This window comes from Epinephelus fuscoguttatus, linkage group LG13 (genome assembly GCF_011397635.1).
Source record: "Epinephelus fuscoguttatus linkage group LG13, E.fuscoguttatus.final_Chr_v1".
NCBI classification, from domain to species: domain Eukaryota; kingdom Metazoa; phylum Chordata; class Actinopteri; order Perciformes; family Serranidae; genus Epinephelus; species Epinephelus fuscoguttatus.
The window spans coordinates 16,456,756-16,471,735 of NC_064764.1; the positions used below are offsets into that span (position 1 = coordinate 16,456,756).

General features: G+C 40.2%; 1 protein-coding gene across 1 annotated transcript; it reads right to left on the minus strand.

Annotated features, from left to right (window-relative positions):
• Window positions 1-105: 105 nt before the first annotated feature.
• Window positions 106-14,461, minus strand: LOC125899449 (zinc finger protein 654-like). The gene is made up of 12 exons (XM_049593806.1): window positions 14,311-14,461; window positions 12,294-12,439; window positions 12,062-12,143; window positions 11,170-11,305; window positions 10,314-10,516; window positions 8,835-8,971; window positions 8,433-8,574; window positions 7,842-8,126; window positions 6,623-7,735; window positions 4,418-5,208; window positions 2,223-3,292; window positions 106-2,115 (listed from the first exon to the last, which is right to left on the minus strand). The coding sequence occupies exons 1-12, from the start codon at window positions 14,434-14,436 to the stop codon at window positions 2,111-2,113; spliced, it is 4,236 nt and encodes a 1,411-aa protein (XP_049449763.1). The 5' UTR covers window positions 14,437-14,461; the 3' UTR covers window positions 106-2,110.
• Between the last annotated feature and the right edge of the window lie 519 nt (window positions 14,462-14,980).

Sequence of the window (14,980 nt, forward strand, 5' to 3'; positions counted from 1 at the left end):
GTCTCTTTGACTGTATGATCTCATTGCATGTAACATATCTACTCTGAATGTCTTTGGTTGTTCATGTGTGAGTAATGTGCAAACTAATAACAATTAGCAACCATGAAACAGACTTTTAGTTGCATTTGTTTATTCAAACAAATTTAATCGCTTTTCTTTAAGAAAAATAGATGGGGAATTGTCATTACCTTTACAAATCCAATCTATTAACATTTTTACATATAAATAAGCAGGTTTAAGTGCAGTCCCATAAAAACATTACATTAAAAGTTATTAAACAGATCCTCTCAAAAGTATATACATAACAAATGACCAATGTGAAATATTTGACATAATGAAAGACTTGAGTAAAAGTAAAAAAAAAAAACTTGAAAGCAATCTGGTACTGTATTATTGATCTTAAAGAGAAACTTAACCGATTTTCAACCAGCTCTTTGTCAACACAGTGGCATAGCGGAAGGGACGCCATTTATCTGCATACACTGATGATACAGAGCATGCTGAAATCAGCAAAGTTTCCTTTTAATATGTATGTACAGTAATACTGTGATTCATTCTTGGCACTAATATAATTGTGAATAATCTGTATACTGTACAGAATAGTAGTGTGACAGTATGAAGGCAGATGTACATGGATTCAGATAGTTTGGTCACGGCTTTAATGGACAAGTGATTCTTGTCATACCATGACCAGAAGACCAGTTAACGAAGGCAAACCCAATCCTGCTTAGTGACAAAAACAGCTGCCCACACAAATTATGCTGGAAACACCTCCTCCTACAGTTTGAAAATGTGCTGTATGTGACAAGGGTTCGGAGGATTTATTTAGAGATAGAGATCTGAAGGGGGACACAACCACCACATATCCGTTGTTGTTTCTATTGAGGCTTTTTATACATCAGCTCTATAGAGACCAAAGCTTAGAGAGGTGTGCGATTCATTTGGAAGACTAGAATAATTAACAATCATGCTGAACAGCATTGGGCTCATCTTTCCACCAATTAACATGACTTTTTTTTTAACAATATTTCATACAGTTGCAAACACTGCTTATGATATACTGCATGTAAATTCATACTCTGAGGACAAAATGGGGATAGGACTTTAAAATCATAATCTGAAGCCATGATTGGCATCATTTGAAGGTGGGAAACATGAAGTCATGACATACATGAAGTCCCACTGAGTATGATGGGACACCCCCTGTGAGCAAGTCTGTGAGCAAATCTTGATGCCAAGCCATTTTTTCTCATATAGATTATTAGATGGTTAAATAAATTATCGTTCATAGTTGGATAACGTGTCTATAATCTTTGTAAAAAAAATCATGGGCTTACAACAGATGTAAAATGACTTATATCCACTTGATCCAAAAAGGCTTCGTGAAGCCGAAAGAAATACTGATTACATTCAAATTAACTGTCAATTTTAAAAAAGTGATTAAAAATTAAGTTAATTGGGGCTCTCTTTACCTCACTGTTAAAAGATATACTGTTGAGTATATGACCCAAATGTACATGTACACTTGGTTGTCAAATGGTTGTCATTAAAATTCTGCCATTCTGTGAATACTGTGATTACCAGTTATTTTAAGGCGTAACTGAGAATTTGTGCATGGACGACTATTGTGTGTGTTCTAAGGAGGTTGTCTTGGGCAATATTTGGTTTGTCAGTTCCCAGGCATTTTTCAGCATTACTTTAAGATTTGCTTAAAAAATATTAGTTTTTATAACCAATGTTTGAAAAGGCAAGTAATTATCAACTTATCATAGATAAGAGAGAGAGAATACATATTTATCACATTTATGTTTGTTTGACCTACTTGACAAAGCACACGTGGATGATGTTTTGAGGAAAAACAATGTGTTCAAACTAGTTTTAGCTGTCAAAATTATTGCTTCGAAAAGGCTCTATTATTAAAAAAAAAAAAAAAAAATCCAATTCACCATTATGGCACACATTTCCTCAGTGTTTAAAAATTGGTATTCAGGAGTTAAATAAGTACTGTATCTGAGTAACAGGGAAGATTTCCAGTGTTCCTTTATCTTGAATGGTTGCCCTGAGCCAGGTGGCAGAGTACAGTGGTCACCCCAGTCACAGCTGCTTGTCACTAACCTAAAAAATAAACATAACACAAATTGATAATTCAGTAGTTAAAGCTAATTCGAAATATCAATACAACAATGGCTCGATATGCTTTGTAATCAGTGAATCATACTCACTTTCATCGTCAGAATCGAAGCCAAAGAGTGCAGAGCAGGTGTTCAGGGCTTGGTGTTTCTCTAATTCTTCTAGGCTGCTGAAGGAGGAAAGACATTTGTCACAGCGATGCCTGATCTTCTGTGCAGAAGCCGCATTGTCCACCTGCTGCTTTTCTGGTGATGGCTCATTCTTTTTCTTGTTGCTCCAGTAAGCATTTTTCTTTGGAGGAGCAGCCTCATCAGTGGTCCTCCTTTTATGCATCGAGAGGCGAGATTCGTCCAGGTAGGTGGAGGGTGGTGGCCGGATGAAGGGGGCTTTGACGAAAGTTGCGTAGGCTGGATCTTCAGGTTTGAAGGTTTTGTGCTCGGTGATGTGTGGCTCTCCCAGTTTCTGCTGGACTCCCTCAGACAAAGTGGACAAATCCTCAAGGTCTCGGACATTAAGGGGGTCCCACTCGACGGGCTTCCTTTTTCGACAGCTCTTACTTGGTTTTGCAGCATGAGTTTGGGAAGTGGAGATTTTTCTCTCTGACAGTTGGTTTCTTGTCTCATCCTCATGTCCATTAATGGTGGCTTTGCTGTCGTTCGTAGGCTCATGACTGACAGTGTTAACTGGTTTAGACAGGTGTTGATTAGTGTCTGGGGCGTTCACTTCACATGGCTGATCTTCAGTATTGATCATTTCTCTAAACTCCTCAAGATTAGAGGCCTCAACATGATCAAGGGCGGGACTCCCACTCTGCAACTTTTTATTTTGCAGCCATATCTCCTCAACCTTCACTCTCTGCTTCCATGGAGCTTCATCACTTTGCATCTTCTGTCTGCTGAGTCCCGACTCTAGCTCCTCTCTTTGAGGCGCTGGGATGTAGTGTCTCCATTCATGGTCATACAGACCTTGAAGGGTTGAGAAGAGCTTATCACACTCTGTGAATGGACACTGAGGTCTAAAGGGCTGGTGGGTACTGACGTGGTCCTTTAGTTCCTGCTGTGTCGAGAAGCGCTGGTCACACTCCACGTGGTAGCAGAAGTGCTGCAGAGTAGTATTGTGGCGCTTCATGTGGTCCTTATAATGCTGGAGGAACTGTATCTGCCTGTTGGAAGGAAGCAAAGTCAGTGCAATCAGCTCTCCTAAAAAACTCAAAGAAGAAAATTGTATCAATATGACCAGATATACCAATCATTAATACAATGAATGCCTTTTTTAAAAAACCAAATAAATGTGTATAGATGAGCTTGTTAAATTCGAAGTAAGGAAAAGGCTTGGGCAGCATCAAGGTATTACGGTATACCAGGCTATTTAGAAATCTCAAAGGTGTGATTTTTAATACAAATAAGATGCTCCTGTTTCTATTAAATTGATCCTAAGATGCTGTATTGAGGCCATGTACTGTAGTGCACAGCATGTGCCACCAGAGGTCAGTCTCGAGTGGTTGAATGGGCAGCTCAGCTGAGAAAGATGCCAGTTGCGAGTGGTGGGGGTAAAATTACACAACTAGTAAAACAAAAAATGCCTCTGCCCCTTTTTGAGAGTATTGCCATGTATAGGCCTGACTTTATCTTGACATGACGTCTTCCAATTACAAAAGCAGTTTTCAAGCCACGAGTGTCAAAAATATTGATTTATTGATACATATTAATTCTGAATATTGAATCATCTCCAATGCTCATTTTTCACAGTTTTGATACACTTGTACCAGCTGCCCAGTCGCCATGTTATAGCCTTGTTATATTTATCTTTTAATAACATTTTTAAATTCAATGCCCTCAAACTCAATGTTCCCCATGGCATTGGATATTGATGCTTTTCAAGGTATTGTATTAACATCAGAACTTCCAGTATTGTGATGACACTATTAGCTGCATGATTTTATTCAGCACATCATTAGCCCGCTGATGTATCTGTATTCACCGCAGTGTTAAGTGTCATCAGGTCCTCCAGCAAGTAGAGCACTTATTTTCTATCTATTCATTATTCTATGGGCCCTACATTTTTAAACCTAGCAAGACTTGTCTGAGTAGGCTAATTGTGTATTAGAACACAGCATTTTAGGCTAGACAAAAACATACATGCTACATTGACTTCTATCACTAGTAGCTCCTTTTTCTTTTTACTTCTTTCTTGTGCCCCGGTGAAATGTTAGGAAGGTATGAAAAAATAGATACTGCCCAAGCCTAATAAAGAAGTCTGTGATGCCTGATTAAACTGGATGGCTTACCTGAGGCATAGGGTGCATTTGTGTTTGGCCCACACAAAGGTCTTCTCCAGCACACTCTCTTCACTTATATGGCATTTGATTGCATGCTTTGTTAGTGTGGTGCTGATCCTCAAGAAAACTCTGTCACAAGACTCTGAGGGACACAAGTGATATGCGATATCCATGCCATAGCCATTTTCTCCTGCTGGCTTCTCCTCCACCTCTCCTTCACCCTCCCTCTTGATCACAGATGGATCTCTTACGATAACCTGGCCGTCTGAAATGACTACCTGCTCATCCTTGAAGTCCACCTGCTTGAATATATTTGAATTAGGGTTCTTGCACTTTTTGTGAAGCACAGATGTCTTTTTGATGAGGGTGCGAAGGTTCCTGATGATTCGATCTTCCCTCTTGAGGCTTGACACTTTAGTTTTGCCTGTGGGTTTCTGTTTAAGAGGTTCCTCGCTGGGAATGGAAGTCTGATTTTCAACCTGAGGCTGACTCTGATTTTCCACATTATCTACTATTCCATTTGCAGCTGCAGTGTCCTCAGTGCATGGCTCCTTATCAGAGGGTTTCTCCTTGCACATTTCATCGATGTGATCCAAAACATGCTTTTTGGCAAAAGGGAGCTGTTTAAAGCGTTTTCCACAGAGTATACATCTCAGTTTCCTACTCTTTAGGTGTGACAGAGCATGCCTCATGACATTCAGACCCTTATAGTCTTTGCGGCAGAAGTTGCAGTGGTACATCAAGTGGGCATATTTTTGAGTTCGGAGTACTCTGTCCTTCCACGTTCTCTTGCCTTTCACCTAGAGGAAAGACAACAAACCACAGGAGTAAGTGCTACAAGTTCAACAGAAAAAGTCAGAGGAATATCAAATCATATTCCAAACAAAAGTTGGACTGGAACCCCCCGTCGTGTTTTTCTATTTTTCTTATTTATATGCACTTTCAGTGCATGCCAAAGCATTCTTCCTGAATAAATGTTTTCTCAAAGTGTAAACACATGAATTCTACTGCAGTATAGTTTATTCTAAGCAAAATGTGTTAATGCATCATTCAACAAATAAGACATGACAAAGATAAATTAATTTTGAATACATGTGCCCAGTGATTATGAACCTCAATTCAGAGCTCTAACATAAGGATGTTTTGCTGTGCTGGGACAGAAAAAAAATTGATCAGGGATGATAAAAAATACAATTTGGGACAGTCACGGGACAGAGGGTTTAAAAAAAAAAAAAAAAAGTATATACCGTAAACCATTAAACCATACCATTAATCTCCGTTGAAGTTCTCTAAATTAAATAGCAAGAGTACAAAATTCAAGAGTGAGAAAGCACTCTGTCACGCAAGCACACAGAGCAAGAGGCTGAACTGCATCAGCATCATCCAAAGCAGCGTAGGCTATCTGTCCCGGCTTTTAGGCAGCCATTCTTATAATTAGGACAGGCAGCATTTTCTTCGGGATGGTTTGGGATGGTGATGAAAAAAGTTAAGTTAGAGCCCTGCCTATATCGTGAAATTCCTGGAGGGATAATTACAAGCCCCTTTTACACTGCCTGTTTAAGGCAGGTATTTTACGTTGTTACTCAGCCTTGCTGTTCTTAATATAAAGGTCTGATCGCTGAATGATGGGACAGAGTTGTCTCACCTTTAGGCTAGCAGCAAAGGTAGAAACAACACCAAACTGACATCTTTGTAAAAGAGAAAGCCAGCGGGACAGGACCAAAGACAGGATGGGTGTAACATTTTCCAAATGTTGTGTGTGCAACCCACTACCAGGGGATTTATAAAGCAGGTAAGCAGCAGTTAGCAGCTAGCTTTAAGTAGAGGAACAGCAGCCAAAAATGTCTGCAAATTGGGAAAAGAATTACATCTGGGAGCTTTTTATTCACGGCACAGAGGACAGGATTAGCCGCCATATAACAGGTATGGTAAATAATTGTTATTGCAATGTTATGCCATTGTTATTGTTTATAAAGAGCTGCCGATGCATATGCTATATGTCACCCTAGAGGCCATAGCCGGCGTATCATATGTCACGCCTGTCACACCTCTTTTGTTTATGGAACGTCTACATCCTATCAAAAATCACACACTAGGGCAGCATTATGCTGCTGCTGTTTGGTTCTGTATAAAAAAGCAAAGGCATTGTAATGAAGGGCCTTCATGAATGACTACACATCTCTGTCTAAAAAGGTGTACAGACAAACAACTGACCTCAGTGTTTGACACTTCTGTTTCCACTGTGTTGACTGGTTGGGGTTCCTGTTCTGCGTCGCCATTAACCTCATCTGGTGCAGAAGATTCTGGAGGTTGCAGTTTCTCACCATCAAGCCTTTTGGAGTAGCTGTGTAACGATGTTGGACAATCCAATAAATCCAAGGGTGGGCCATCAAGCTCAGGATCAGCTTCAACAGCAGCTTGAGGCTCAGAAAACTGTGTTTTAGATTCCTCTTGGGTTTGTTCATTAAGACTGCTATCACAGACCAAGTCAGGATGTGTCTCGAGTCCATTTTCTTTTTCAAGCTCATCCATCTGCTCGAGTTCATTCTCTTGATATTCTCTGTTTAGTTCAAGTTCATTCTCTAGGTGAGGCATATCCAGCTCTTTGTCTTCTGCGTCAGTTATCTCTTCAAAACCAGACTCCTCCTCTGTCAGGGATATTTCATTATCAGGGTAGGAGAGTTCCAGTTTCTGTGAAGGCTTCCGTCCTCGTTTTTTCCCTTTAACTTTGACCTTCTTCTCTTTATCTGTCTGCATCGGCTCCAGCCTTGGAAGACCCTGCAACCATCTTTTCTTCTTACCCTTCCTTTTCAAAATTTGGCTCTTCACACATCTAGACAAGTACTCTCTATTGCGTTTTAGAGAGGGTTTAACAGAAGCAGAATTTTCCATGTTAGTGTGATTACGTCTTAGTGAATACACAGGCGTTTTGCCTGAAGAGGTGGATTTGAGATTGTATTTGAACTCTGGATCATCACCAAGGTCAGCCTCGTCAGACAATTTGTTTCTTCTTCGTAGGCTTTTCCTCCATTTTCTCCTCGTCAGAAGAGCGTCATTAGATGGGGCAACACACTTTTCTGTCTCTCCACCCAAAGTATGCTCCTCTGGAAGGTTCACAAATGCAGCTCCAGTGCACTGGCAGGAATCAAAACCTTGATTGCATGAGTCATTTACACACTTGTTTATTAGCAGCTCTTCCTCCTCCTCCTCCATCTCGCTGAGAACAGCGGCCTTCATGACCTTGTCACTCATCAACTCCAAGCAATGCTCCCTGAGAGTCAGGAGGTTCCAAAACTCTGGGTCAAAACACAGGCGCTGCTTGAGCATCTGGGAAACAGAAATGTAAAAATCTTAAGCACAATTCATAATGATTAAATATCTGATAAATATATTTTATTTCATACAATATATTCCCCTCTTCACTCCCTCTGACCTGCAGAATATGGAAGCGAACGCTGGTCCGGACAGGGCTATTGTGGGGATGCGGCTCCTGGTCAGGATGTGTGTAAAGCAGGCAGACAGTTCGGTAGGCTTCCAGACTGCGCTCCTGGCAGAAGACCAGCAGGGCACAAGCTCGACAGATCTCCAAGTCATGAGGTAGCAGGAAGGCAATGGTCTTGCAGACAAGGGACTGGGCAACACTGTCGTCCTGCATGTCACCCAGCTGCAAGGCCCGAGCACAAAGCTCCACACAGACCTGGACTCCTTCAACCCCGAGCTGTCCAAAAACAAACACACCGGTGATTAACACATAATAAAATGGTAGATGGGAGAACCAAATGACCAGAACCAAGATGATTAAAAACAAACATGTCTATTCTGACTAAGTGACACAAAACTGAAGCTGTATGCTTCCAACATTGTAGAGGATGTTTTGATCTGACAACAATCTTCCTCAGGTATGAGGCACAAGTAAGTCGACGCAATTTTAATATGCCAGCTTAACAATGTATAAAATATTTTCTAATCATCTGTGATGAAAAGCACAACATGGAAAAAGATGATGCTGTGATGTCTGACGTACCTCTGTTTTGACCAGTTTGATGAAGGGGAAGATGGCTCTGACGTTAGTAGCAGAAGAAGCCAACTGCAAGCACTCAGCCAGGAAGCCATGTCTGGAGGGATGGGCCCTTAGATACAACCTGCTCCAAATGAACACCAGGTCCCTGCAGGAGGCAGAAGATTATAAGTCCAACACAATAGTGACATGTTAATTAAGCAACTGTCCTAGTACCCAAGTCAGTAAATAGACAAGGTACTGAACCAATCAAAAATATCAAAATGTGCATCCCTAAAACAGCTCCCCTTCGTACAAGATTTATCATACACATATTTAGCAAACACTGGGTAAACTATAAAACTTGAAACTAACATAAGCTATGACCACTGAGAAGGATCGTCCAATCTACTTTTAAGTCATTCTTACCAGATGTAGTACATGTCTCCATTGTGTAGCTGCTGGGTAAGGAAAGCTTTACACAGCGACAACAGAAGCTCATCTTTTTCAACACTCTCTGTGTTGCAGATGATCTCCACTGCGTCACGGCCGTCTATCTCTGCCATCTGAGGAGGAGGATATGTAGAAGCACATACATCCATAAAAAAATACACCAAGTAAAAAATAAGATAAAATGTATTACAATCAACGAGGGACACCAGGAATACAAGAGCTATTGCAAACTATTCATAATCACAGAATCCTTCCACCTCAATCATACAGCTTTGACGAATTTCCTTTGTATTTTAGTACAGCATCATGACAATGAGTTGAGTTTTAATCATTTATTAGATTATTACTGGTTGATTTATTTGATTATTTAATGATAGAGTCCAACTATAAAGAGAGAATATACAATGCAATTTGTTCTGTTTCCCATTTTGACTAGTATAACTATTCTGATCATCCTTACTTTCTACTAACACCATCTCTGCCATCTAACGGGGCAAATAAAGTGGGGGAAAGTATTTAACAGCATTTTTTTCATACAACATATTTCCAAAGTAGCTATTCACATGAAGTTTACGCCAGACATTGATATTATCTCAATAAAACTATACAGATAAAGAAATAACATTTCTATCCATGACAAAAGTTATGTGAAATAAAGAGGAAAAACAGGAAAATAAAAACGTATTGCACACGCTGACTGAGATGTACTTAATAAGTAGAGGAGAAGCCTGTGTTTGCAATGCCAGCTTTTAAAATGCTTCCAATATGCAGAAATGAGTCTTTCACTGTGTTCAGATGGTCAATTTGGTCCATTCCTCCACACAGACAGTCTTTAAACTTAGAAGATTCTGGAGGGCCAGATGGTGAATCTTGAGTTTCAACTTCGTCCACAAATGTATTAGGTTTAAGTCTGGTGACTGACTGGGCCATTCCAACACCTTTATTTTCTTCCTCTGGAACCATCTGACTGTCTCCTTTGCAGTGTGTTGTGTATTGTTGTCCTGCTCGAAGGTCCACCTACATCCAGTCCTCACCTTCCTTGTGGTGGCAACATATTCTTAAGAAATTCATAGTACATGGCTCTGTTGATCTTCCCTTAAATAATGTGGATTCTGCTGGTTCCACCAAAAGAGTAACAGCCCCATACTATGATGCTTAAAACTAAAAACTACACTGTAGGTGTGGCATTTCTAAGGTCATATGCAGAGCCATTTCTCCTCCAAACATGACAGGTCTGTTGCAGAAAAGTTTGATTTCTGTCTCGTCTGACCACACTATGTTGTATATTAGTTTCATTGAGTTAATATCATTGTCTGGTGTAAACGTCAAATAAATAGCTGCATTGGAAATATGTTTAATGAAATAAATGTTGACGCATTGAATACCTTTTTCCCCCGCTGTATATTAATCTACAATGTCTCACATCCTTTGCCTTAACCACTCTTTGGGTCTTACCTCCTTGTAAAGGTGTTCATGCAATGAGGCCTTGTGGAGGCAGGTCAGGTAGGCCTGATGGAAGTACAAGTGTTTTCCAGCCTCGCGATTTTCCAGGCAGCTTTTAGCCAGCGCCATGGCCTCTTGCATTCGTTCACAGGCCTGCAGATAGCGAATCCGCAGCTCAAAGAATACCGGCAACTCTGAGCTCAAGTAGTCCTCAACTGCATGGGAGGGAATTACATAGGTTAATGTATATGATATAGGGGTATTTACATACAAGTGTTGACTAGAGTAATGTCAAATAGAGTTACACTGATGTTGGTGTCATTAGAATTCTATACTGGCCCTTGAGTTCTGTTGATCTCTGATATGATGCCAAAGGATGCAGGAAGGAAACAGCTTATAATCAGCCACTAGTTTTGCTAAAAGCATTTTGTCAGCTGATGTGAGGTCAATACATTTCTAGCAGGAACTGAACTTAGCATCTGAACAATACTGTAGAGTTCACCAAACACTGTAAATGACACTTAAATTTTAGCCATGACAGCCTAGACAGCCTCCAAGCAAAATACTGTTGAACAAATCCAAAGAAATCAGCAGCACCTGAACTCCATTTGACAGTGTGGACTGGCGATGTGATAGCGCAGCAGAGACTATAACACAACCTGTCACACTCCCTATCAATCAGCACTGCTGCTCCACAGAGCTGTGTGCTCACCTTCCCTCTTCTACCTGCACCACTCTGCAGAACTGATAACAACTTCAGTGAATGTTTCAATACCTAGTCTGGTCACAGGAGTGGGGTGCCCACTTGACAACACAGTGTCCTCTGTGTATATGCTATGTCAGCTATTAAATACAGTCATGAGCCTACCCTCTTTTGGTGACAAGTCTGCCTCCTTCAAGATTCCTTGCAGCACTGGATTTTCCCAGGGGCCTCCTGCTTTGATGATCAGCTTCACATGCTGAAGGTACATGTTCCTGTGCCTCAGGAGCTGAGAGTGGCACTCCTGCGAGGAGTAATAAAAATGTTGATCATTCAAAATTTCCTTAAGAACACCCAACTTTTTTTAATGAAATGCCTAATCACAACAATGGCTGTTAAGATTAGTTACCCACTATACCACATTTCCACTGTATGGTACAGCACAGCTCTACCAAACTCAAATTGCTCTTAAGTTATTTTCTATTAGTAAACATTGTAAACAGTACCTGGTAATTTTTTGGCATGTCTTTTTATTCACTCTACCCAGATTTTTAATAATGGCAGCCCGCAAAACTATGACACAAACTACATCCACATGGCTGTATAACTGATGAAGGAAGTGCAAACATTCCTCTGTTTGAATGCTGCTGAAAGGATTCAGTGAGTGTTGAGCTGAAAATGATGTCTCAGCAGTTTCACGCAGCATTGCTATGGTGATAAGTTGAGAATCCCACATACACTGAGAGGATAGTAGGACTGGTCCACTACTATCTGCAGTGGAAAACAAAATAGAGGAAAGGACCTGGTACCAAAAGGAAGTTCAGACCAGCCAAACCATGCAGTGGAAATGAGGTGTAAAATAACTAAAGTTACAATGGACAGAATAGTAGTATCAAACACTCAAGTAGTTGTTACTCTGACTATAAAACACTGGGGTAAGACTGACCGTCAGCTAGGTGCTGGGTAACTTTTACCAGCTATTTGCCAGTATGGCAGCTGGGTCTTATGAAAGTGTGTTGTGTGGATAAGAAATCTGAGACACTACGTAAGTTTTTGTCACCTGAAAGGAATCCAGAATGTCCTTTAAAGGCTCTTCCACAAATTCTTCTTTGCTGAAAAACAGCATCAGTTCAAAAAAGCTCCTGCAAGACAGTGAAAGGAACATTAGCTTGCCAAAAAAACATCTCACAGTAAGTGAGACAATACCTTCTTGATGCATAAATTCAGCTCATCAGACTCATCAACTTGAACTTTAACACACTACTAAGTGTACACTGTGCCAAACTACTTACAAGGCCATACTGCTGAGAACATAGTGGATGTGTTGACAGTCATCAGGGAAGGCAGCAGTGGCTTTGGTGAAACTGCAGAGTGCAGTCCGCAGCACCTTCAGCTGAGGGAGAGGAACTTGCCATTGTCCTGTGTACTCCTCAACCAACTGTGCAGGAAGAACACAGAAATTCAAGTAAACTAGCTAAAATAAATTATCACAATTTCTTTTTAGATTTACAAATTAAACATCTTATCCAAAAAAAACTCAACACAGTCAGATTTGGTAGATACAGAGAGGTAGGGGAAAGTGAATTAGAATTAAAAGCTAACCATGGGGTCACTCTCATTTGGCAATTCTCCTTGCTATACTTGAGTTTTTTCAACACTGTGTCTCTTGGGTGCATGATGCTTCTGGCCTGGCACCTGACTGTGACCTTTTTATAAAGCGCAACCTTATCTGTGCACTGTGGGGGTACCTTAATATCATAACATGTGCCTACAATGGATTCTAGTCTATTGTAGCTTCAGTTGCCAGAGGCATTGTTGCGCGAGTGCATGGTAGATTGGCAGGCATTCTACCATTTGATAAGTAGGAAAAATGTAAATACTGTTACTGTTGCAACCTGAAGTAACAGTCAAACATTACCTACTACTAACTCTATGCTCTGTTAGCGGTGAGGTAACTGATTAGAGGACTGAACTATTCAGTTTGGATTGTATTTATTACAGATATGACAGGTGGCTCTGGTTGGGGGAATTATTCTTTCATCACTCTAAATTATATATTTTGAAACAATGGCATTTGTAATATGCCAATCACGTAGGCACTATTTGTGCTGAGTGCTATTTGTGCTGATGATAACAGTCATGTCAGTCTAATTTAGTCGCTGTTAGTGCCATGACTATGGAAACTGAACACTAACCCATTCAACCATCCATCATCCATTTCTTAACACTTTAGCATACCTCATAAACAGCTGCCTTTTAAATTAATGCAAGTTAAAGAATTGTTAAGGGACATTAGTATAGCTTGGCTACAACAGTTGTACAAAACTACATCTAATCACTTGGATTTGAGTGTTACATCAGCAGTACCTGCCTCATAACATTACAAAGTTAAAAAATTTCAGGCTAAATCTACAGAATGAATCATGGCAATAGAAAAGGTATCCATTACTGTGTCCACACTAAGTTATTGTCTGGTTTCTGTAACTATAGAGCTTTCTGTATGTGATATCTGGTAATATTTACACTTCAGTTGTCATGCTATAACCCTGATATCTCAATGGCTACAGAACCTCTAGGAAAGGTTAGACCAGCCACAATGATTGTGGGCAGTGTAGTCATTTAGTTGGAAGAGTGGAATTGGCGTGTATAGCTAAGGTTAGGGTGAATTCAGGATAATGCATGATTTCAACAGAGGCACACACACTGATTTCACAGTCTTGTGGTTTAACCTTAAATTGAGTTAGCCTTGTAAATAGTTAGTGTTTAAACTAACTAACTAACTAACTAACTCACTGCTGATAACGAACTGCTAATATCAAGTTTCCCATTCGTGACTTTGTAGTTAAAACCTGGCATTTCACGTCTAAACTATTGGCATTTGAGAACAAGATATTTTGCGTTTTCCTCCTCATTTAACAAAGTTTGTAATAACAATCTATAATCAGCAAAGCACAGGTTGCTAGACGACCAATGGTATGTTAACCTCAGACCGTTAATAAGCTTAGCTTACCTAACTAACGTTAGCTATACAGCTAACGTTAGGCGCTGACAAATGTCAAGCAGATATCTGGGGAAACACAACACTGCATAAAGTTACCTAGCCAGGAGCACAGTTTGTTATCTATCTGCATTTGGTTAAGCATTTCTGTTCTGTTTCTGACGGGCTATGCCACAGCCTTAGCTACACGACTTGGCTACACAATAAATAGAGCTAGTCTGGAGGCTAACGTTAGCCAGCAATGCTAGTAGCGTTAGCGATAAACAGACACCGACTAGTGAGAGCACCGAACAAAATGGACTCTAACGTACCTCACAAAACCCAGAGCAATAGCCTTTGCTCTTTAGAGACGACTCGTCGCTGCAGTGTCTCTCACACAAAGTGTCCAGAGCTATTTCAAGCCCGTCTGTATCCAAATCACTTTCGCTGTCCGCCATACTGTCTGCTGTATCCAGCGCATAGTCAAAGTTGCCAGGTTTGTACGGTAGCATCCTCCTATCCCCCACGACAAAACCAGACAAAACACCACCAACCTGGCAACCGCGCAATTACAAATGTACTAATAAAGTTTTTAAATGTTATTAACAATACACAACAAACAATCATTTCCAACCATTTTAAATGCGTTTTATCTCATTAATTAAAAACAGTGATTAAAATAATTAATGAACATTATTACACAAATTGAAAAAAAAATACTTGTAGCTTGTTGGTACTTGTGTTAAATTGTTGCATGATGCCATTTGATTAGAGGCAGAATTATGGGCGTAATCTTGAGTGAAAATCTTAACTATCCATTGTCAAGAAAATATTCATCCCAATTTATTGATTGACTACCCCCCAGGCAGTATTTGAGCTGTTGGTTCCCAATGCAAATCAACCTGTGCATATCAAACTTGCTTGAGATAATTATTCCATCACAGTGAACAGAGAATGTACCATTGTACACTCTCTTGCTTTTCTTAGGTTATTCATTTATTT